Source organism: Ambystoma mexicanum, chromosome 1q (genome assembly GCF_040938575.1).
Source record: "Ambystoma mexicanum isolate Mex_15411 chromosome 1q, UKY_AmexF1_1, whole genome shotgun sequence".
NCBI lineage: Eukaryota > Metazoa > Chordata > Amphibia > Caudata > Ambystomatidae > Ambystoma > Ambystoma mexicanum.
In genome coordinates this window covers 843,893,437-843,918,959 of record NC_090922.1, presented here as the reverse complement: position 1 = coordinate 843,918,959, position 25,523 = coordinate 843,893,437, and the positions used below count along the sequence as shown (strand labels likewise).

Below are 25,523 nucleotides of genomic sequence, written 5' to 3'. Positions count from 1 at the left end.
GTAACTAAAGCACCCCTACATGGTTTAATTTCTACATCAGGTGGCCAGGACATGGCCATCGCTTTTGGATCCAGTTCTTGGGGGTGGACGAGTGTGGGAGGATCACCTGGATGAGGCGTTCTCGGGGAGTGCAAGTGGGACACCAGACAGCGAGGTGCGGTAGCCCCTTCCCTGTAACACCTTTTCCCCATCCTACCGCCCACCCCTGGAACTCAACCCCACCACCCGTTTTCCAACCCAAGCACTTTCTCACAGAAAGCTCACTGTGAGAGAAAATGGACTAACACCTGAGCCGTATACCTGACATGTCCCAATACAATGGTCAGGCAATTACTGATTATTACACACACCTGGCTTCCATCATACTTCCCCACACGGGTAAAAGACAGAGTACGAAAGCATACTCCGAGCAAGGCAAAGCACACAACAGGAAGCAGCAGTTCCAAGATGGCAGTTTAATACAAGGAGAAAGGCGGCGAGACTGAAGATGGTTGCAAGGAGGCAAGTGCCCTTGACCTTTTCAGAGAAAGGCCTTTACTTTCATGAGCCTTTGAGAATAAGAAACATAAGACCTGGAATCAAAGCTGAAGAAACCTGCGTTGTGTGGCAAAGGTACCTGGGGCTCCCCGGTAAAGTCAGCACAGCCGGTGAGTTGGGGAGACTGATATCAGACCAGTCTGTATTAAAGTCAAAGATGCAAGCTGCAAGATTTTATGGAGAAAACTGAAGAGAACAGTGTGTGAAGCATAAGTGACCAGCAACGTGAATATGAATAAACAGCAGATGAGTGACTGAACTTTTAAAGCCAAGACAGATCCTGTAAATAGAGTGGTCCAGCGCCACGTGGGCGCTCATTTGAAAGTCTCTGTTCGATTTCACAATGCCTTTTTACCTTTATCACCTTTCAGTTGGATACCTAAGTGGTCCTGCAAATGGTCAAGCCAAAACCTGTGCACATTCGAAAACCTTTGATACTTGAAGTACACTGAAATTGGTCCGAACCCGGCTGAGAGAGGCTAATTGTATTAAGAAGGGGATCTGTGCCCGGCTGTGGGGGATCCGAGGTGAATTCAGTACTTGTAAGAGGAAAGGAGATTTTCGTTTGTTTTGTCATATCAGGCCCTCTGCATGAAGAGACTTTGATAGGCAAATAGACTTACTTGGACACAGAAGGCCCTGATGCTAATGATTGACCGGTATCCTCGTGCTGAAGAAGCCAGAGATTGTGCTACGCTTGAGTGAACTGCCTTGTCCCGAGCTGAAAACGTGGGGCAGGGAGGCCATTGTCTTGAACACCCTGATATATCATTTTGTGAACACTTCTTTCTTTTTCATAAACACTACCCCCACACTATATGTATTTAGAGGTAAGGATTGGCAATAGGTTTTTTAGTACAGGCCCTTTTATTTTGACAACATACCACTAGGACTGCGTTATTTGGTGGTCATAGCTTGCTCCCATCTATAGATTTAGGATTAGATAGGCGTTTATCATACCCTTGTTGAACTTCAATAAACACCCTTGATCTGTGGTGACGTGTGTCTGTCTTACTGTTAATGCCATGCCTTCCGTACAGATGTTAGAAGGATGGGCAAGGGAAAAGGGGAATGATGGCAGGAGGATAGTGTCAGCTGCCCTGTTAAGGAGGTTGTCCCAGGTTCTTGAGGATGTATGCTGGCCACCATTGGAAAGAGACTTGTTTTCAGCGTGTTTTATGTGGTTGTTTTTCGGGGCATTTCGGGTGTCAGAGTTAGTACTGAAGGGGGCGAGGTGAGGGAGACTTAATGTGGAGGGATGTCTGTCGGAGGACAGCGTGGTTATAAAAATGTTCCATCCCTTTGTGATAGCCTCCACCGCCAACCTAACATCCATCAAATAATACTGGTTCCCCATAAGTGACAAATGAACTCTATCCTCCCGAAACAAATCCCCCCTCCCCCATGGTCAGGTGTGGGGACCAACTATCAAATAGTATTTTTTAAAGCGCAATATGCAGAGATGCGATGCAAGTCTTTCTTGAAAGTAGCAACTTTAAAGTTTTACTGCGTTTGTTCAAGTACATTTTTCTGAACAAACCCAGTATAACTTTAACACCGTCAGTTTCGGGGAAAGGCTTCCCTCACCCCTCTGCCTAACAAAATGCAAGTGTGCACATCCAGGGCTGCACCTAGTCTAAAATGTAGGCGGGGGCTAACCTTTCAAATGTTGGCAGAGGCGCTATCTTCAGAGACGGTGGAGGAGTGGCAAACCTACTTGTGTAGGGGCATCTAAGTTCATTACTCATTGTAATGAGACTATTCTAGTGCAGCTTCAATGTTACAATCAGTTAACCCTCTTCTTTACGTCCTAAACACCCACTTCTTGCAGATCCTGAAGGTCCTAGAAAGTGTGAACATGGCAGATAGTGTGCAATGAAAGACTCAATTGCATAGCATAACAGGGCATTGCATAGTGTGGGGCAGTACTCTGGACGGGCCAAGCAGCTTCAGTGGCTGGGAGCAACAAGGGAGAAAATGTAATGTTGGTTAGTCTGCTATACTAGAATCTCTGGTGCACTGAATGGCTGTTGAGGCTATGTATGCCTGTCAAATCAAGTGATACAAGACTAGGGGAGGGCCAGTGCAGCAATAATGCAATTCTATTTGACAGTATTCGGGCCGCTAGCAGAGGAGCACCAGGGTACACCAATTTGAGCCTACACTTGTTAAAACTGTCAAATTGTAAGGGTGTAAATGTAATCACTTATACGCACTCCAATGTTTGCAGTTGAAGTCAGGGTGAGATTACATTATTTGCCCAAGATCACACAATTACGCTAAACAGCGAAGCAGGGATTTTAACCCACTCTTTCAGTTTGGGAACGACCACCTTCTTCCATTCTTTACTTGGAACAAATATTTAAGTTTTGGGTGTCAAGACCTACAATAATACTGTCCTATAGAGTTTACTTGCAAAATACACAAAATTGCATAGTAAGGCATCATGACAACATGTAAATCCTTATAGCAGCATGTTGTGCCAAAATAATATCAGTGTACTTTTATTTCCCACATCCTGAATGGAAAACTATAAGATGCAAAACACAAAATATCTATTTACCCACTTTATTTTCAGCGCTTTAAGACGCACAATAAAATAAGTTGTGTCATAAAGTCACTTAAGTTTGGAGATTTGCCACAAACCTCCTGTGTGTTATGTATGGTTTAAGAACATTCAACTAAGGAAATCAAAGCAAACTTTACTTTTTAGCATATCACGCTATTAGGCGTAATGGGTATGAACACATTTTCAAAGGGTGCTTTATTGTGTTGCTCGCTTTAACTGTCACAGATGTTCAAGGTGACTGGTGGTCTTTCAGTTGAAAATTCACCATCATGCATAAGAAAGGCTATGCTGCTAATGACAAAAAAAATGTGTTGTCGAGTTGATTACGGCCCTGGCCTGTGTGGCTCAATGGGTTTGGTGGGGGGACGCTGTGACTCAGGAAACGGACAGTGCTTGATCATCAGAACAAAATGCCCTAAGAAGCATGTTGCTGATACTTTGAACTGTTAAAGGAGACGAAAGCCCCGCCCCTCAGCTAACATTTGGGGGGCTTCATTCAGCCTGGTCAGCTCAGTGACTTTGTGCCTGACTACAGCAGGTCCCTATTTAAAAAAGCACGTTAGAATGTGTTTTAGAATAGGAATGTTTTAGAATAGGAATGCCAATAGGAAAATGTGGAAAGAAAATCACTGCACCCATTAGCGGTAAAGACTATAATGGAAACCATAACGTCCTGCCACGTTCTGGTCAGTGAGGCTAAGCGCACTTTAGAATGGATCAAATAAGCAGAACTGAAAAAAGGGACATTGCGCAACTACTAATCTGGCTGAAATTGCCAACTCCCGATAGTTTTGTTTTAACGCCCCATATTTTTCTTTTAAAGTGTAAGATTGTTTCGTTTTGCTACAAATCCTTTCTTGGCGCGCGTGAACGGGGCCTTGCTGTGTGGCGCTCCACCTCTATAGCTGCCAGTGCTGCTCGAGGGGCGTGAGCTGCCGGTGTTGTATGCTATCCTGCATCCCCATCGGGATATCATGCCTCACCGGTCCTCCCCCTCCCCCCCGGCAGAATCCCGCACCCCTACAGCAGTTCCGGGAAGCAGGGCTCGGCCCCGGGCTTGGCCGGGAGGGAGGTTTCTGGAACTGTGGCACCGGCCGGTCGTTGCCATGGAGGGCTGACAGCCAGACACGCATTCTGTTTGCAGTTGCCATGGTACCTGCACAGACTGAATGGAGCCCGCAAAGGCAGGGCTGGAGACCGGGACGTCCGGAGCAGGAAGTGGGACAGGTGAGTGCGAGACCTTGCCTACAGTGTGAGACAGTACAGCTTGGAAAGTCGAGAGACAGTGAGTGAACTGGCCCGTGAGAGAGGAAGAACCTGCGTCCTCAGCGGGTGTTACTGAGTGAGAGGCCGTGGTTTTAGAAGCAGGAGGTACCATTCTGGCACTCAGGATCTAGCAGCAACAGCAGCAGCAGTGAGACGGATAATTGGAAGGCAAAGAATTCCTCGCCTCTAAGACAGGACGAAAGCATGTAAGGACCTGGTGCTCGGAAAGGCATATTGTAGTAGGAGATTAAAGGGAAATGGCACAAACAAACAAAAAACGGCTGTGCCAGGTAGAGCCGTGATTGTGAGTCAGCAGAGATGTGTAGAAGTACTATCGCACGACATTGAAACATGGCTTTTCATTTTTGATACGTTGTCTTGTTGGCGGGTCCACCTCCCATTTTCCTTTACACACGCTGCCTATCGAACCTTGACACTGCATTCTGCATAGTATTTAGGTCTGTTTGAAGTTGTTTGCAGCCTTTGCCTCCACCACATGAACGTTTGGACAGTCTTCACCCTGTGGATATCCCCTTGAAAGCCGATAGCAGGCAGTCCAGAGGGAGATCTCAGGCAGCCAGAGATCCGATCAGAGGATCCCTACTCAGACTCCTGTGATACTGATGGATGATCCCAATGTAATGACGCTTTGGTGGACTGGGAACCAAAAGAGGCCCTACAAATAATATTCTAAGTAGCTCCATCTTACGCATATTTATGGAAGGAAGCTATGAAGTAAGGAAGTGGGAACCAGTCACTGAGCCAGCCTCTCAGAGGGTCTATCACAGGTACCGATTACTTGCATGGTACACTGTGTTATTAAATTTTTTTTAAAAGGGGTATTACGAGAAGGGGTGCCTATCAGCTTGATTTCTGTGTTATTTATATAAAATTGTATGGTTAACGGTCTGCAGGGTTTAATTGTGGAAAATGAAATAAGTTGACAGTTTAATAATGGTTTGTCCCAATGCTGTGTGAAGAGCTCAATTCACAAAGTAGATCAGAGTAGATAATGGATCATCCCAAGATCGTAGTAAGAAAGACACGTCTTTGATCCAGGATCGTGGTCAGAAAGACACGTCCGAGGAGATGTAGTCATTGGTGGCTGGGGGAAAGATGACAGGCATGAAAAGTTTTTTCCTGTGAAGCCCTCACAGCCCTCCTTGACCTTCCAACCATGCCCGAGCTGTCCGTCAGGAAATACCCTTGATGTAGTCTGTTAAGCTGCATGCGTACCAGGACTACAACAATTCTGCTTTACTTTGTCCAAGCTGTCCAACTGTAGAGTCACCAGTGCCCTGTAAGAACTTGCCGTGATTTACTTCGACATCCAGTGAGGTCGCAATACATTATATTAGCATCCTCTCAAAGCCTGTATTACCTTCAAGACAGCATGCACCACATGGAAAGCTGTGCAGCTGAAGACTCTGTCATACCTAGCTCAGTAGGCCAGCAGAACACCTTACCTTGAGGCAAGACCTCTAGAGATTGGAATCCATGAAGTGTAAGGAGGAGGAGTATAGTTCAAGCATTCTCCTGCTATGAACAACATGCTTAGGGACATCAGGCTGTCTCCGTCCCTCTTGCTCTTCAGGAAGGACATGAAACACTGCTCTTGAAGGAACACTACACATACTGATGATGACCGGATAGCGATGACAGTGCGTTCCTTCCCTCCTCGCTTATCATTTGTGTAACCTTTAGTCTAGTGTCTACCTGTACTGTTTGCTACTTCTTTTTAGATCGTTTTGTGTGCAAACCACATACATGCATAGAGCTATTTATTTGAGCTTGTAAAAGGTTGGAGCATCTCAAGCTGTAAGTGAATTAGATGAACTGCAGAAACACCACAGTGTGCCAATCTTTATGGATGAGTCTCAAAGCAGATAGAGCCTTTTAAGCGCAATCTATTTTCAGACTCTATATACGTTTCTGAAGGGATCTATGCGCAAGGCCATGTTCCCCATGTTCATCTGCCAGCTAATCCCCAGCCAAAGAACAAATTCCCAAAAAGATCGTCTTTTGCATGTTATAATGCACAAGACCAAATAGTTGTTTGTCTTTGCACGTCGGGACAAATAGTTACCATTTAGTTAATGCCATTGTATTCTCAACTCTTTTTGTCCTACATCTTTTCATCCTAGCCACCACTGCCTCTCCCCCAGCAAATCCTTGCCTTCCTTTTTTGTTCCCCTCGTCCTGGGCCTCTGTCTCCCCTCTCGCTTCATCTTTTTCTTGGGACAGTGCTAGAGTGGGAGCCCACCCCCTGCCCTTTTGGCTTCTCTGTGTCCTAGTCAACTGCCTCCCCTTTCCTTTCACCCTGAGGAATATTCGTGGGGAACCACCTCCCATCTCTCATCTACGCCATGATGCTGCAGCTTAGCTCATAGGTGCTGTGTGCAGAGTGTCGCAAGGTCACTTGGAGTGTTGGTGGGTGATGGCAGTTACATCTATAGTCTTTCTGGACTGGATGCGCCACTGTCTGTGTCCTTGTAAAATCATCTGGTCATGAAACAAACATACTCACCAACTTACCTGACTGCTCCAACGTGGTATGGGGCAGGAATAACCTCAGATCTTTTCACATGTCCCAGGCAGCTGCCTCCATTTTCTTTTTTCATTTTCCCCAGTCCTTTTTTTGTATGGGGAATACCACTCCACGCCTGTCTCTTACTGTTTAGTAATGTGCGGTCCCCCTTCTGTTAGGAGAATTTGGTCTCAATGGCTTTTTGTGTTGAACTACATACTAAGGCTTCTAGTGCCTTAAACTATATAGTATAGGACTTCCAGAATAAATCTGCCTGACCACTGAGGCATAGCAGAACCACAAGAATATAAGTACATATTGGGGAGAGGGGGGTCAGCAAGCATGTTGTGCCAACGATGTAGCATTCCGGTGAAGTCAGGCTTTAGCAAACTGTTGTAAAGTGACAGTGTCATCTGAAAACCATCTGTGGCCTGCATGTTTTCCTGAAGATTGAATGGGCCCTTTGAGCTGCTCTTGAGACTGAAGATGGGTATAGCTTGCCGACATGTATGTATGCATCTGAAGGTTGAAAGGCATGTTTAAGGAGTGTCTGAAAGCGAATACTATCAATAGTCATATGGCGAAAGTACAAATAGTTCTTGTTCTCTGCATGTTTGTGGACGATGGATTTAGTTGTATGTTGGTTGTGCGCATATGAGTTGGAAGGAGAAGAGACTTGATGCACAGTGCAATAGAATGTGGTCCACATTGTGAGTGAAATCATGAGTCCTCACGCTCTTTGAGAATAACAGAAGAGGATGAGTTTGTGTTCAATGTATGTATATTCGATAAGGACAGATTCTCGGTGTCTGATGCAGTTGAAGAAAATCAGAGTGGCCTGGCTGTTCTCTCTTGTGCAGGTCTAAGGAAGCGTTTCTATTTGTGGTTGAGTCTAGAGGCAGGGAGTCCCGTGAGTTAGATCAAAAGGAGCAGAACACAGTTTCCTGTGCTACTGCAGTAAGGAGAAATAGAAGCTGCCATACAGGGAAATAAATTATGGGCAAGCTAAAATTAGAAATCAGACAGAATTTGAAGCTTGTTGTCATGCTTTCAGGGGAATAGGGCTAAGGAGTCTGTCAGTAGAGACGGCTAAATATCTACTTGTGAAGCAGAATAGGCAGGTTTTGTTCGGAATTCCAATCTGCCTCCGGAATTTTCAGCGATTCCGCTGACATGGTCAATATACATCTCTTTTTACCATATTTGCATCTGGAGTACTAACATGTTGGCCACTTAGGAGGCCAAACCACGTTGTGCCTCTTACATGGGCTGAAATCTCCACTTGCCCATACCAAGAATTACAAAAGAAGCAAACTGTCTGTGGACAAATGGGCGAAAGGTTTTTTCCCACCACGGATGCAAAGACTTTGGTGATGGTTTGTAGCTCAAACAGCCATTCTGTTAACAGTAGGAACATCTGTAATTTCATCCATCCCTATCCATCAACATGTTGTGTTATGTTATATGAATTTATAAAAGCGCACATACGCCCGAAGGCATCTTGGCGCTGAGCACTAGGATGAGGAATACTAGAGGGACTGCCGGAAAGCTAAATGGTTGGAGGTTGCACGAAGTGCCAAGGGTAGCTGATTCCACGCTTTGGCAGCCACCACCAAAAAGGCCCTGCCTCCCATCCGTGACCCTCTAATACGGGGTACAGAGAGGAGAAGGGCAGCCTGGGACCGAAGAGGGCTGGCAGAAACATAATGAACAAACCTCTCCTGAAGATATTCCTCTTCTCTCTTATAGAAAGGTCGATGAACCAGGCACATGGATTTAAACTGAATCCGTTTTTCAATGGGGAGCCAGTGCAACTGTTTCAGGAGTGGAGAAATGTGTGGTCGTGCTGGGGGGGCGTAGAACCACTCTGGCCGCCGCATTCTGGAGCATTTGAATGATGTTTATCAGATAGCGAGGTTGGCCGTAGTACAGTGAATTACAGTAATCAGCTGTACTAAGAACCAGAGCCGCTACCACAGGGCCATGAAAGTGACAAGGTAGGAACGGGAGAACCTTTCCGCAGGGTGCATAATTTAAAGTGACCAGAATTACAAACAGCACAACCCTGCTCTGCCATAGAAAGAGAAGATGAGAACCTTACCCCCCAGATTTCTCACCGAAGAAGACGGAATAGGGAAAGGTCCAAGAGAGACAGGCCAGAAATCAGGAGTCCAGAAAGAGAGAGGGCAAGTCGGGCCAACCACCAATACCTCCGCCTTACTGCCATTTAATCGATCAAAAATCAATCAATGTATTTATTATTTATTATTGATTAAAAATCAATAAATCAATCAATCAATTTAGTTTAAGTGAGTTTTTTGTCATGCAGGCACCTAGGTCCTCAAGGCAGCTCCTGAGCTGGGCTGCGGTTTCAGGACGAGATAGATCCACGTATCGTCTGCATAGGAATAAAAGCAGAAACCATGTGACATAATGAGAAGTAGAAGAGGACGAATATAGATGTTGAACAGGATCGGCGAATGTGCCGATCCCTGCGGGACTCCGCAAGACAATAAGACAGATTCAGAACAGAAGGGAGGCAGAAAAAACAGACTGGGACCGATCTGCCAAAAAGGCGGTGAACCAGCTCAGCACCTGTCCCCCTAGGTCAGCGTCTGACAAACGTGCGATTAGAGTGGAATGATCTATGATCTACTGTGTCGAACGCCGCCGAGAGATCCAATAGGAGAAGCGCTTTGACCCCGCCCTGATCGACTAGATGGGTCAGATCGTCAAACACAGAGTTAAGAACCAATTTGGTTCCTCTCCCTGGTCGAAAACCGGATTGGAAAATATTTTTTAAAACGGAAGTCGAAGAAAAGAGGAGAGAAGAGGAGAAACAAGAGTCTCCAGAACCTTCATCAGGGGCGGGAGAAGGGAGATTGGCCGAAAGTTAGCAAGCACGGCTAGATCTAGACAAGCCTTCTTCCGGAGGGGGAGCACACGAGCGTGCTTCAAGGGATTAGGTATAAACTCCTCTTGAAATTACAGATTCACCGCTAATGTAATAGGAGAAATCAGGTCTCCAGAGATATCTTTAAGTACTGCCAGTGGAATGGCATTGGCAGGAGAGGCCGATTAGAGGCCATGAATGGCTTCAGAAATGTCTTGCTCACAAAAAATAGGAGAAGATAGCCATGAAGCATTAGGGGTTGGCAGTTCAGGACCAATCTCATCACTTGCAATCCTCGCAAAGTTATCACTGATATCCTTACGAATGGATTACATTTTGGAATAGAAAAAAGAAGAGTCACATAGAGCTTGTGAAGGCACAATAGAGGCCACAGCCTTAGTTGGAGTAGAGAGAGAGTGAACTAACTCAAATAACGCTTTAGGTCTATTGACAGCATGTTCAATCTTAGCACTAAAAAATGAGTAGCGATCCTGTAACCAGTCTGCCATTTCCTTTCCGCCTGATGACATCAGAGCTTTAGGGCCCTGAGTTCATCGGAGAACCATGAACTCTTTCCTTACAGAGCCTTTTCGGCGCTAGCAAATCAGCTACAGCCAGAAAGGAGGTGCCCAGTGTTGCTAGGGTACAAGGACTGTGTTTGGCACAATGGGCCTCATTACGACCCAGGCGGTAAGGGTTTTACGGCGGCGTAAACAGTGCCGACCCATACCGCCTGAGTACGAGGTCCCTTAGCGCCATGGAGGTTTTAACACCTGCTTTTAGCAGGTGTTAAAATCCATGGCGCTAAGGGACCATGGAGTTAATTACGCCACCGTAATTTACGGTGGCGTAATTAACGCCTTCCCCACTCCCATTATGCCCTATGGGGCAAAATGGGAATGGGGAAGGGTAAATGGGAAAATGGGGATTTACCGCCCCGCCAAGGTCGGAATGGGGCGGTAAATCCGCCAACCACCATGGCGTAAACGTAGTTTACGCCATGGTGGTAAAGTCACGGCCCAGGCGGTAACTTACCGCCTGGGTCGTAATGAGGCCCAATGTGTAATAAGAGAGGCCGCCAGCACTGGGGGTTCCACCTTGCGCCAATTGCGTTTTAGGCTGGCAGACTTAGAGGGCAGCCTGGCTGAACCTGGGAGTAGAATGATGAAAAGTACCAGAAAGTGACCAGACCATAAAACAGCGGAGCTGGACAGGATGGTAATCAATGACTGAGGTGCACAGACAAAATCCAATGAATTAGTTGTGGGAGACCAAGGTCCATCATCAGGGAGAGAAGGTTTGCTACCTGATTACTATTAGTAGAGTTGACTGGAAGATTAAAATCCCCAGTTACCCATAAATTAGGATGGTTTACTTGGAGTGACGATACAAAATCAGGGAAGTCAGCGCAGAAGGAGGCATCAACTCCCGGGGGGCGGTAAACAAGCACAACTGTTAATGTAGCGTTTGGGGATATACATATGGTGGCCAATAAGCATTCCATCTTCAGTGAGTGCACTGGCACTGCACAGATAACTTTGTAAGAACATTTATACATAATGCCAAGGCCACCCCCAGGATAAACCGACATGTGCGAAGCTATAGTTGGGAGGGAGGGCTTGCACTATAGAGGGGCTAGAAGAGTCCCTTAACCAGGTCTCAGTTAGAAATAAGAGATCCAGTTGCGAGGTGACCATAAAATCATGACAGTCCAGAGTGTGAGCAACCAGTGAGCGAGTATTAAGCAGCCCTCACTGAAGAGAGTCTGTACTGGGAGAAGTAGTAGGCTGGACTTTTTCAGCGTTGGATATAATAGGTGCAGAGGAGGCTTTATTGAAGCCTTATGGCCAGATTATGGTAATAGAAGCCATAGAAATCAGTAAATGGCGATCTAAACTGATAACATGGAAGCCCAGCGCATCCTTGGCACGGACGAGCTTGCCTTAAGCGCACCTTGTAGCATGACACATTAATGCTGTGAGCCACTGGAAGTGAGGCACGTCACGCCCACTTCAGAAAAACACACACACACACACACACACACACACACACAAAATAACGTTCGAGCGCAAGCAAAAGGCTTTAAAATGGGAGCCCACTCGGGATCACCTCACCTTTGTGTGATGCTGGAAATGCATCGGAGGGACACGGCCTCCGTATCCTTGTACTTTACTGCTTTTTATCGTGTGTTCTGTCGTATTTTCCGTGCAGGAGTTCATGTGGGACTCCTGGTGGTGCAGCTCTCTCTTTTGACTTGCTGTACAGACCCATGGGATACACTTATGGCACCCATGGGTGGGGGTGCCACCCTGTGCCCCTAGTGTATGTTTTTGGGCACCTGTGTGTGGCCCACAGAGCAGGGTACGGGCTGGTGGCAGCTCTGTGCTGAATTGACTGGTGCCTTGAGCGTCGTCCATTTTGGGATGCCCAGGCCCTGTCATTGGAATCAGTAGATTCCTGATGGAAACAAGAATGCCCCCGGGGCCTCTTGCCTTCCATCCCCTGTTACCTTGATCTTCCCAAAGTCCCGGGAAGCCCTGACTCTGTCCCTTCCCCCTGACTGGCTGTTGGGTGGAAGTTCCATATATAGTAGTGTGGGGAAGTGCCGACCAGAGTGGCTGGAGCCTTCCCAACAACCGTATGTTGTGGGTACACCTGTGGGTGGGACCTGGGCGAATGGAGTGTGTGATGAATATACACTTCTTGTTGTGGATGTCTGGTATCTGGTGTTTGATACAATGGCTGAGACAGCCCTGCCCAAAACTGGTAAGAATGCAGTGTGTAGTGTTGAATGGTGTAGTACTTGTCTGAATCCACATTCTGTGTTGTGAGTGTCTGGATGGAGAAGAATGGCCTGAATGCACTGTGCGCCTGATTGGCTGACTGACTGCTGAAGACCCTTCTGAGTGATTGGTTGCCTGTGTGTGACCCAGCAGAATCAATGGGAGATCAACTAGTATATCTGGGGGCCTCTCACTTCTAGAAATCGTTCAGAAGCTGAAGAGAAACTGGAGTTCAAACTGAAGCTTGACCTTGGAGCCCTGCTGGAAGAGAAGCATTGTTGTTGCTCTATTACACCGATCTGAAAGCGGTTGTGTCTCCAAGAACTGATCCAAGAGAGGACCTGGTAAGGAGACCTCTTCCCGGGCTACGAGTGACCATCGTGCACCAGCTGATGTTTGCCAAAGCTTCCTGGTATACAGACCTATGAAAGGCTGCCGACCCGAGACGGGGACTACTGCGGAATCCCAAGGAGAAGCGCCCAGACTGTTGTCCGTCACCCACTTCAGAAAATAGAAAGCAGACTGTATCCCTCAGATGGAACATCCGTAATAAAAGGAGTGAGCAATATAGTTACACACACACACACAGTCAGTAAGTTCATTCAACAAGGTTTTAAAAATACAATTAGCACAATAGCTAGTTAGCTAGTAAAATAACATTCTAACGCAAGCAAAAGGCTTTAAAGTGGGAGCCCACTCCCTATTCCTCTTCGACTTTTGCGTTCACTGCATTCACCTTGCTTACTCACTCCTGGATCGGCTTCTGTCCACAGGAGAACGAGCATTGAGAACACCAGAAAAAGGGACATCCTCTCTGCACGGCTCCCTTTCCAGCGTTCGATCAGTTCCGCAGAGCCTCTGCTCCCAGGCTGCTCTTCCATGAACCATCAGTATGCTTCACAAAGACAGCCCCCTTCTGCTTCTCTTGCCCTCTCTGCTGCTGCTTCAACTCCACTGCCACCACCTCGCCTGACGCCATTTTATTCTGGTTCCTTTTATACACCTGCAGCCCTTTAACAGGCTGCAGGTGTGAATGTGTAATTAGCCCTGCCTGACCATCATTAAGGGGACATGCCTGACCTCTACAACTCTCAGCAGGCCTCTTCCTCGTCCCTGTAACATAGTGGTAAAAGCACAGAGTCTTCATTACCCCCGGTTGCCGCTTCTTCGTCCCAGTACTGTCAGTGGTCATATATGAGGAAGTCAGGGGAGTTGACTTGCAATAACCCATGAAGGCAGTGAAAGGGTTGGGTTGGTCGTTAGTAGGCAAAGGGGGATACCATGTCCCTGCCAAGTATGTGTGGTATATATGTTGTGTTCTAATTGGTTGTTGTACTTTTATGCATATTTATATCTGAATAAAGTTTTATTGACTGGTGAGCATTGTGTGTGAGTCTGTTTCCCGTTCAGCAGTATTCCCTCATCTTTCTGCAGTGATATCGTACACCTTCCAAGTTCCTCTCCCTTTGAATCCTAACTCTGATCTTGCCCTTCCTTTCAAGCTCTTGTAGGTGTTCCTTGCTTTTTGCCATGCTACCCTTTTGTTATCATCTCCACCTCCACTGTCTGATCCTGGCGCTGTTCCACCCACTTCTGTCACCTTGTTTTTGTTTTATGCTTCCCTATCCCTGTTCGGTTCTCCTCCTTCCTGCCTCTGCTGCTGTTATATACATCCATAACCCAGCTCATCTTCAGCGCACCTCTAACCATTATATTGTTATATACATTTGTGCCCCTATTGAACCTACTCTTTACTGCTGTTCTGACCTCTCCCTATCCTTCTTAGACTCTGCCCTCTCCTGAAACTACAGTTGTTAGCCGCACTCCTTACCAATGCCAAAGATATACATACATACACAAATTTAAAGCAGAATTGGTACACAGAGCTTCTCTGTGGGCCAACATAGAGGCACTGCCCATCTCCACCGTCCAGCCATTTACATATGTTAATGCATGACATACACCCATTAAAAAGAAATGGGGAGATAATGGATGACAGTGAGCAAAAAATGCTCACTGTCGGTGTTCAGCTGCTGTGAAATTGAAGAGAAAAATCTAAACTGCTTGTGGAATGGTATATATGACTCCTGCCATGAGTGTGGGAGTGATTGTGGAGATCAGATAAGAGCATAGGCCCTGTCTCCTGATGCTGGTGTGAGCATTGGAGGAGACCAGGAATGCAGCCATCAGAATACATTGTAGGCCAGAAAGAGCAGAATAGGCACATTCTGCCAGATGCTTCTCATGGGGAAAGAGGACATGCTAGGCTACATCTCTTAAAATGAGTCATCTAAGGCTGTGAGGCAAACAGGGGTGAACATTGAGCAGTGTTAAGAAATGCAGTGGGAAGGTGCCCTTTCAGTGTAAGCATAGAAGGAATTATAAGTTTATAAATTAATAGGCGTAGCCTTGGAAAAGGATTGTACACTCAAGACCCTACTGCTGGTTTGCCTGATTCGGTTCCTGCAGCGGTTCTGCCTACCTCTGCTACTGTTCTTTCCACTCCTAATCCTGTGGTTTTCTGCTGCCTCTTGGCCCTGTTATTTCCCGGTCTTCCCCTGACCCTGTTTCTCTCTTACTTGGGTCTGTTTTGATGTACCTCACTCCAGACTTAATTCCTTTTCATTAACTCCCTGTTTGCTGATTGTATGTGTCTATCCACAGCCTATCGCTGATTGTATGTTTGTTTCTATCCACAGCCACGGCCCAACATAGGTCCTGTCTTGCTGGAAAAATTCAACACATTGGGCTCTAGTCACTGATCACAATGTCTCTGCATGAAGTGCCAATGCCTCCCAATGTGCCAAAACCCGAAGGCAGGACCATGAAAGGTGGGATGTCTGTAATGTTGGTGGGTGAGGAGAATGCTGGTAAGTCCCCAGGTCTATCTTTGAGTATGTTGATCTTCCAGCAACTTACAATATACTCTGCAGAACATACAAACATAATTCCTGTAACAAACTTCCATAACTGAGCATAAAAATATGGTTGTGGAACAGCAGGACCTATACTGAGCTCCAATATCGAGTATAGGTAGGTTATGGAGAGAAGATACCACCACTGAAAAGTGACAGGATGATGGGGAAATGAATGATGTAATCACACTTTCAGCACCTCAAGCATACAAACGTGTGTATTGATCAAGTGGCAGCATATGTTCAATATGGCCTTGAGCCTGTCCAAATATTTAACCATGCAAACCCAGGAGGCAATATCTTAAGTTTGGTAATTACTTCATTTTTAGCACACTGAATTCTCCATTTGCTGGAAAATTGAGATCTACCCTGTGTCTGCTGCTTACCGCAGTCTGCAACCCGTGTGTTTGGAGGACTACTGACCGCACAATCCTTGTGGTGGTGACTGTCGGGCCTTGTACCCTTTGAGCCGCTACCTCCTCCATATAATCGCTCTTACTGTGCTGAAATGACGCCTGATCTACCCTGTGTCTGCTGCTTACTGTAGACTGCAACCCATGTGTTTGGAGGACTGCTTTTCCCGGAATCATTGTGGCGGTGACTGTCGGGCTTTCGGCCCTTTGAGCTGCCCCGTCCTCCATATAACTTCTACCACAGCGCAAAGCACGTCGCCATCACACCGTCGACTGTCGGCAAGGCAATGGCAGATGCAGTGGCTCTGATTATCCCTGGAGTGACTCCAGTGTTAGACCTACTGACTTTGACCACTATCATTTCACCTATGGTAGGAGATGTTTCTTTGATGTTGTACAGTTCTTGTGCTCCGAGATAAAATGTTGGGGGATATTTATGAGCAACTATCGATGCAGGGAAATCTTTCCTTCCCCAATCAAAAGCGCCACACCAAATTCCTTTTAAATTCAATATAGCCATGTCTGTGATTCAAATAGAACCACATAGATCCCTCACCCTTCGGCAATAGGTGAACCAAGAACTAGGCCGGCATATAGAAGGAATATATATTATTTATGAATAGGAAAACTAATATTTGTACAAAATCACAAATCAAGCCACCTCATTCTGTGGCTCAAATGCTTTTCTTTCCTATCACTTCCCTTTTCACACAAATTGAAAAAACTAGTTGGTTTAGGATGACAGAAATCGCAGACTCTTTAACCCCACACCATCTACAGTCAAAATACTTTGCATGAGGTTCACTTTTAATAACATATAGTACCTTGAAACGTGACCGGATCATGCACTTCGCAATACACTTTACATGAAGTTTAATTTAAATAATATGAAATACTTTCCTATTGGCAAAAGCATTTTCACACATGCAGCGCTCTGTATGTTTAACCTGTGCACTTTGAAATGCTAGCAGTGTTGGAGCACAAAAAACTTTTAAAAACACATTTGTAAATTATTTTACAAATGTAGAGTATGCTTTTCAAACCGAGACTTCGCTTTATTTAATTTTGCCATGACACTTTTCTGCCTAGCAGAAAGCCCAGATCCCCAGTTTACATTCAGCATCCCTCAGTTGTAAGACTGTGTCTGAGGAATGGTGAATTTCGTTTTTCTGCACCCACCCCCATGTTAGAGAATTTTGGGGTTGGCAATGAGAAATAGGAATCCCCAATTACTTTAACAGACTGTTTTTTGTATTCACACTGGAAACGTTATTGTTGATTCCAAATTTCAACACAATCACCCCATGTTAGTTAGATATAGGAGAGTTAATTAATTTGTTATATGGTAAAAATACTAAAGGTCTACTTAGTCTGTCCACTCAATCAATAATGGGAAGATATTAAATCAAAAACGAAGTATAAAGGTGGGCACTACAATGTAGCTCATACGTTGAACATTAGATGCTGTTCAATCTTGAGAAGCTTTCGCCTGGGGCAACCAGTTATAAAGAGGTCCTGTGGCATAAGGACCAAATAATCATGAACAAAGAGATAGAGTAAATCTGCTCTATCAGAAACTGGTGCTCGCAGTTAGCCCTAAAGAGGGCTGCACATTCGGAAGATTATGGGCCTCATTACGACCCAGGCGGTAAGTTACCGCCTGGGTCGTACCCTTACCACCATGGTGTAAACTATGTTTACACCATGGTGGATGGCGGATTTACTGCCCCATTCCAAGGTGAGTGGGGCGATAAATCCCCATTTCCCATTTTACCCTTCCCATTCCCATTTTTGCCCCATAGGGCATAATGGGAGTGGGGAAGGCGCTAATGACGCCACCGTAAATTACGGTGGCGTAATTAGCACCATGGTCCCTTAGCGCCATGGATTTTAACGCCTGCAAAAAGCAGGCGTTAAACTCACCATGGCGCAAAGGGACCTCGGAATCAGGCGTTAAGGGTCGGCACAGTTTACAGCGCCGTTAACCCCTTAACGCCTGATTCGTAATGAGGCCCTATGTATCAAATAGTTTATCCACAACATTTATAATAATAAATTATCGCCATCAAATGTGATGATTTATGGAAATGTTTATTCACATCCCTTTTTCGTAGCTCTGTTTGAATATTATTCTGTCATATTCAATGAGGCTGCACCAAATCAGGTTAGGATTATATGTACAGATGCCAATGCATTTCGGTTACAAAAAACCTTCATCCGGGCGGTACATTGATTCAGTGATCTATCTGCATTAACCAACATTTCAACAATTGTCAACCATTGTGTAACAACAATGTTTCAGATGAACAAATTTAAACACATACCAGATCCAAGTGTTCCACAACGGAGAAAACATGAAAAGAAAAAAGTAAAAAAGCTCTATGTCAATAACTGAGTATCTGTTTATACCGCAAATTAGCAAAACAATGTTTATGAAAAACTTCCCATACCTTAAGTTTCAAATAATTCTCAAATGTTTCTCCATATGTGTGAGAAGCAACGGGTTGAAGTGCGGGCTCCTGTAAAACCCACAGGGAAACTAATCAATAACATGAAACGTTAATTGAAGCCGTAAGTGCAGGGAAAATGGAGTCAACCTTACCTGTCAGCAACGCTGTGTCAGTGACAACTGCATTCGCACGAGGATGTGGCAGCTTATTGGCTCTTAATTGGACCTCTATTGTCCACCCTCTTAACCCAGGCTTAGCCCCTTTTATTTGATTGGTCCCTTCAGTTACCAAGCCCAAATTCAGGCAATGATCAGTCCAACCGCTAGAATTTCAATTTCCATACATTTCAGTTTTGCACTTAAAAATTACAAAGTGACAACTTTCTCTAATTTCTTAATAAACCTAACAATATATATATATTGATGTCTTGTTATCAAGACAGACTTTTTGAAATGAGTCCCGTAACTGCATGGGGTTGCAGATTCGAATACCAATCTTTCACTAATTACTCAAAAATGATAACAATTATCAACCCAAAATGTTCTATACAGATATATTATTTAATAAGCTATCATCTCCCCGAATCTCTGCATTGTGATATTTTCTAGGAAGCTACCATCACCTTTCAACTTATAACTTTAGTTTTCGAGGTTGACTTGTTATAAGAGTTAAATCAACAGATAGGCTTCTTTATATGCTTTGCAGTGATATTTGAATGATTTCTGTATGCCTTATGGTTTCTGGGAAAATGAACAAACTATGGTTGCCCAACTAAACCTATGGCAATCCCTGGACATATATGAATATTTTTACTTCAATTGCACATTCCATTTCATTTCTCGGCTTAACATCGGATCTGGGCCATCTATGTCTTTGTTGAGTGCCTGCAATTAATCCATTAACATTCTTTCTGCCAGGGCTAATGGATCATCTGTTCCTTATCTTTGAGAGCAGAGAGGCAAGCTCCACCTCCATGGGTAATTTTCTGTAACCCAACACTTGTCAGTTAGGACTTGGCACACACCACATATCGGATTTAATCCATGTACTTTTAAGAGTTCAACCCATTAAGGACTGCCTTTATTTACTCAGATGTTTATCAACTCAACCCCATACATTCCTTCCTGGTCACTGGTGTGTCTTCAAAGAAATGTCCACATGAGAGGGGGAACGGTCCCAGTCTCTGTGTTCAGCACAGAGAGAAAACAATTGTTCTGACCAGAAACTGGTGATTTTAAAATGCATGACATATACAATCTATTACATGTTGTCTGCGTCCATGCCTTGTATCATCCAAAGTGCCTTTTCTACCCATCTTCATATTTGCAACTTATTGAAAAACCATTTTGTTATATGCACCTGTGTCCTTACTGTGTGCCTTTGAATTCACTTCCACAGTGTAGTTTCATATTTAGCAATGTTCCACTTCACATTATAATATACATTTTTCACTCTTGATTTTTAAAGTAAACTACATTTTGATGTGCGGCAGTTGAGAATTAATGCTCCCTTTTGGTTCTTTTTTTTGTTTGACAATCACATCTTGCCATATATATTTCTGTACATTTTGGGCCTAACTGGGCCAGGGCAGTTCATCTGTCTTGGGGCTGAATTCACCCCACAATGAGTTAAGAAATGCTAGCATGTGTCCTCTGAAAGTAAGCAACGGTCCGATGGTGGCACCTAAGGCCTCCGCTGCCCTTACTAAGATCACCAACTTCTTTCCCTCAGTGGAATCCTCTGCTCCAAAAACGAATGGATGTCAGCAATCTTGACATCCCTATAGCCTCCGTATGTCTGGGAAGTAAAATGGCTGATGTCATCATTTCATCACTGACAAAGAACTCTCTCACACAAGTTAACTTGACGTTTAACACCTTGGCCCCTTCACAGGCAAGTCTTGACTTGTTGTGCACTGAGCTCATGGTGCAAGGCATACATAACACTGATTTTGTTGTTTCACAATCCCCTGCTCTATAGTCAGCTCATCCCACCCCATACTGAAGGAAAAAACAAGGAGTATGAACGCCTTTGATATCTACCACACTTCTGAATACCTATTATTATTTTTTTTATAACTCTGTTTATTGTATTTAGACAACACAACGAAAACGCAGACGTTAATCATAGACATACATCAGAAAAAAAAACAAGGCAATATCAACAGCGGCAAGGGCACTGCAGGGCCAAGGGGCCGTGAGACGGTTGCAAGACAAATAAATGTTGGTAACACAGGTTATGTCTTACGTCTACCAGTCAATAGAGGGGTAAGGAGGGGGTAAGTGGAGGGAGGGGGGGAGGGAGGGGGATATAGGGGTGGTAGATTTCAGTGAGCATCGAGTCATTTACCCCATATCTTTTCAAATTTGCGGGGGCAACCCTGCGCGTTATAGATCCGGCGTTCTGAAGCTGCGCATCTGTCCAGTTCATTGCTCCAGCTGTTCAGGCACAGTGGGTCTGCAGAGCCCCATTTAGCCGCGATGAGTCTTTTGCCCGCCCCCAGCGCAACCGCCAAAAACATTTTTTCGTATTTTGTCAAATCCACTTCTCCCCAGATGCCCAGAAGTGTCATTTTGGGATCCTTAGGAATTGGCGTCGCCAGGACAGTGGAGATCGTATTGATACAGTTCCCCCAGAAGACTTGTAACACTTGACAGTCCCAGATCATATGGTAGAAGGTGGCCGGCTCAGTTTTGCATCTAATGCATGTCCCATCCTCGGACCCCCCCCATCTGGCCATGGCAATGCGCAAATAATAAGAGCGATAAAGGATTCTCTGTTGTATTAGTCTGAGCTTGGTTTCTATCCCAATTTCTCTAGGGGACATTAATGCATCTATCCAGTCTTCAAGTTCCAGTTCACCTAAGTCCCTTTCCCACCTTTCTTTGAGCCCATCGAGTTATGTGGCCCCGAAGGAGATGAGGACCTGATAGAGGGTCGAGGTGACCTTGGATGGAATACGTTGCGGGAGGACATTGGTCTCAATGGGAGAGCAGGGGGGTATACTTGTTGTGTCAGGGAAATGGGTGCGGATGGCGTGGGCCAGCTACGCATGCCGAAACTGGTCCATAGGTGCCAAGCCGAATTGCTCTTGCATGGTCTCAAAGCCTAGGAGGTGACCCCCCTGGATCACATGTGCTAGTGTATGTATCCCTTTTGCTCGCCAGTTTTCAAAATAGCCCATTTTCACTATTTCCGGGAGGTGCGCGTTCTGCCAAATGGGTTGGGATAGTGTTGGTTTCCCTTTCCAGCCGACCAGTTTGTGTGCGTCCCGCCAAGCACAGCGTTATGGTGCATCATTTTTGGTAGCGTCGGGAGTTGGTTGTTGGTGGCATACAGGATCTGCAGTGGGGTTATTGGGGACATGGTCTCTACTTCAATACAGATATGTGGTAGTGTGGGATCTGCGTGTAACCAGTTGTTTACCACCCCGATCTGTGTCGCAAGGTAATACGTATGTATGCAGGGTAGACCGATGCCTCCCTCCCATACCGATCTCTGGAGCGTGTTATGGGCAATTCTGGGTTGTTTCCCTCCCCATAGCAGTGTGCGAAGGTTCTTGTCGATAAATGTGAAAGTTTCCCGGGGGATGGTGAGCGGGGCGTTTTGGAGAACATACAGGAGTCTGGGGAGGGTCATCATCTTGAATAGTGCGGCTCTACCCATTAGCGATAGGGGGAGTGATTGCCAGTGGGAGACATCCCTATTAAATCGCTCTATTACTGGCTGAAGGTTGAGTTGGTGGAACCCTTCTAGTGTCGGGTCGAGCCGTGTGCCCAGATATTTAAATTCCCTGACACAGACATGGTATGGGCAGGTCTCAGGGATAGCAGACTCGCCGCCTTGGATCGGGAAGTAAATGGTTTTGGCCTCATTCAATTTTAGGCCCGCAAAGTTTTGATACTCCCTAAGGATAAGAGAGACAGTCGGGCATGAGGTACTCGGGTTGCTAAGGTATATGAGGAGGTCATCCGCGTAGAGCGAGAGTCGATCCTCCTCTCCCCCCGGCCAGGCGAATCCGGACCAATTATTGTTCGCTCTGAGTTCTATTGCTAGTGGTTCGATGGCCAGGAGGAAGAGGAGTGGAGACAATGGGCACCCCTGCCTAGTGCCTCGGCCCAGAGGGAATGGTTTGGAGGACCTGCCGTTCACCCTCACTGTGGCCTCTGGGGATGCGTAGAGGAGTTTGACCCATGATATGAATGTTTGCCCAAGGTTCATTCGAGCCATGATTGCCCATAAAGCGTCCGACCCCACAGAATCAAATGCCTTCTCAAAGTCCACTGCAGGGAGGGCCAGTGGGGCCAGTATTTCTTTGGCTCTACTCAGCGAAAGTTGAATTCTGCGTTCATGCTGGTGGATTTATTGGGCATGAATCCACATTGATCTGGGTGGACGAGAGTCTCAATCACCTTCAATAGTCTATTAGCAAGTGTTCTGGCGAGGACCTTGGCTTCTCTGTTGATCAATGAGATTGGACGGTAGGAGGCGGATTCCTCTGGGGGTTTTCCGGGTTTATGTATGACAACTATGCACGCCTTCCTGAGGTCCGGGGGGAGTACCCCTTGTTCTTTACCACGTAGGAACATACAGTGCATATGAGTCGATAGTGTGCCACCGAGGCATTTCCAGGTCTCTGCGGGGAAGCCGTTGGGGTCCGGAGTTTTCCCGGGTTGGAGCTGTGCGAGCGCCTCTTGTATTTCAATCTCCGTGATTTCAGCGTTCAGTAGGTCTGATTGGTGTTGTAAGAGTTTCAGGATCTCTATCTGGTCGAGATAGCAAGAGGGCTTGAGTGCAGGGCTTCCGGTGGGTGGAGTATAGAGTTTCTTGTAGTAAGCAGAGAATGCTTCCACAATGTCAGAGTCTTCCGTCAGTAATGTTCCCTCCGGAAATTTGATAGCACGCACCGGTCCTCTGCTTTGTTCACGTTTCTCCAACCAGGGCAGGGTTTTATTTGCTTTGTCACCTCGTTCATAAATTTGGCTCCAGACTAGCTGATGGGCTGTTTGTGCGTTGTCCAGAGCTAAGTTGCTGAGGGCATCTTGTGCCGTGATCAGGGCCTCCTTTGCTTCTTGAGTGTTGTGTGCTAGGATTTGCAGCATTCCTGGACTTGTGTTTCTGCTTCCCTGATCTTTTGGGCGTATCGTTTCCGTAAGGTGGAAACCGCCGCGATAGCTTCTCCTCGGAGGACTGTCTTGTATGCCTCCCAGATCGAGATCGGGCATTCCACCGAGCCTTCGTTTATTTCGAAGTATTCTGCAGTCTTTTTTTCAAGTTCTTCCGCGATTTCAGGGAGCCGCAAGTGGTATGTGTTCAAGCGCCAGTTGCGATCCAGACATTTGCAGCTATTCTTCATGGTTATAAGGAGCAGAGAGTGGTCCGAAATTCCCCTTGCGAGGAATTCAGCATATAGAAGTCTGTGGTTTGTGCTACGGGGGATGAAGGCATGATCAATCCTTGAGCGTGATTTCTGCATGCCGGAAAAAAAGGAGAAGCCAGCCTCGTCGCTATGGAGTGAGCGCCATGTGTCCGTTAGCCCCTGTGCTTCGGCGAACATGGCGAGCGATGTCGGGGCAGGGCGGCTTCCAGGTCTCCTGTAAGATCGATTGACTGTGACGTCCATCACTTCGTTGAAATCTCCTCCTATCACCCATAGGTTGGCCTCCTCTTCCAGGAGCAAGTTCCGTAGTTCAGTCAGCAGTTCTTTCGTGAGTGTGGAGAGGGGGCGTAGATTGGGACGAGGCCCCATTTCTCACCCCAGATATCAGCAAGCAGCATCACATAGCGGCCCCGAGGATCGGTTCTGACTTTCCTGACCTGTCGGGGGACTCGTTTATGGACGAGTATCATCGTACCCCTGGCGCCTTTTGTGAATCCGGCATGGTAGGTATACAGGTAATTGGATCTTTTGAAAAGATTGGTGTTCGTGCCAATCAGATGTGTTTCATTTAGGAGAGCTATGTCGGGTGAATACCGGTTGAGAGACTGGAGCACCAATCTTCGCTTTATGCTGGAGCCAAGGCCATTAACATTCCAGGACATTAAGGAGAGCGTGTTGGTGTTTACTTTATCTGCGTGGGTCTCTTAACGGGGCATCTGGAAGGATTAATGGCGGTCTCGTATGTTTCCAAGGTGTGCATAGGTATTCACCAGAGGGAGATGTCTGGGGGTTGCCCAGTGGTGGTGTGGCTGATGCCTGGGTAGTTCGGGTGTCATTGGCCTCGCCCGTAGACAGTGTTTGATTCTCTTGCCAGCATATGTCGGTGTCATGCCGTCCCATCGGGTGATTCTGATTGCTTACACCCTTAAAACTCCCCCCACCCTGTACTCCCCCACCCAACTGGGAGCACCTCTCGCCCAAACATTAAACTTATAACTTAGAAAACGTCCTCAGGATGACCCGGACTGGGGTAGCGCCCGCACCACATGAGGAGCGGCAGCCGCTAGATGAACGTTCCTGTGTTACTGTACTGAAGATTGGCCCCCTTATTGCGGAGGCCTTATCCCTTATCCGTGGGGCTCATGGCCAGGTGCTGCATAGTGTCGCCATCCGCATTGGTCGGAGATCGAGGGGGCGAGGGACGCCCAGCCCAGGGCTTCTATGTAGGCCGGTCAGGCGGTGCGCGCCATGCTCTGGAGTCCGTGAGGACTTGTGTTTCGAGCCAGTCCCATGCATCTTTGGGGTTGTAGAATAGATGACTGGTGCCCTCGTAGTGGACTTTAAGCAGTGCCGGGAAGAACAGGGCATATTTGACTGATAGTGACTGGAGTTTCTTCTTGACTGAGTCAAACGACTGGCGGGCCTTTTGAGCTTCCTTGGTGTAATCAGGGTAGAACCCGACCCTGTAGCCGTTGTATGTGATCGGGCCGGAGGCCCTTGCCATTTGTAAGATCACATCGCGGTCACGATAGTTCAGTAGGCGTGCAATCATTGTTCTAGGCGGGGCTCCCGGGGTAGGTTGGCCGGTGGGCACCCTGTGTGCTCTTTCTATGGAGAAGACTTTGGATTGTTTTTTGGGGGCAAAGACATGAGCGAGCCAATCCTCAAGGAAAAGTTCAGCGCTGGGGCCTTCCTCCTTCTCCGGTATCCCAAGGATCCTTAAATTATTATGTCGCGCCCTCCCCTCACTGTCCTCAGCGTGATATTCCAGTTGGGTGACTTTTTGGGTG

The 25,523-nt window shown here is 46.4% G+C and overlaps 1 protein-coding gene across 3 annotated transcripts in view; it reads left to right on the top strand.

Moving 5' to 3' along the window:
* Nucleotides 1–4,217: 4,217 nt before the first annotated feature.
* The window catches only part of AXDND1 (axonemal dynein light chain domain containing 1), an 871,721-nt gene continuing 850,415 nt past the window's right edge, over nt 4,218–25,523 (top strand). For 2 of the 3 annotated variants that reach the window (XM_069641478.1, XM_069641476.1), the window contains exons 1-2: nt 4,218–4,333; nt 15,275–15,445. In XM_069641478.1, coding sequence (XP_069497579.1) covers nt 15,343–15,445 — 103 coding nt within the window. In that variant the 5' untranslated portion in view covers nt 4,218–4,333; nt 15,275–15,342. Of the gene's footprint in view, nt 4,334–4,453; nt 4,579–15,274; nt 15,446–25,523 lie in introns of those variants that run through there. The other variant, XM_069641477.1, reaches the window with a different exon arrangement.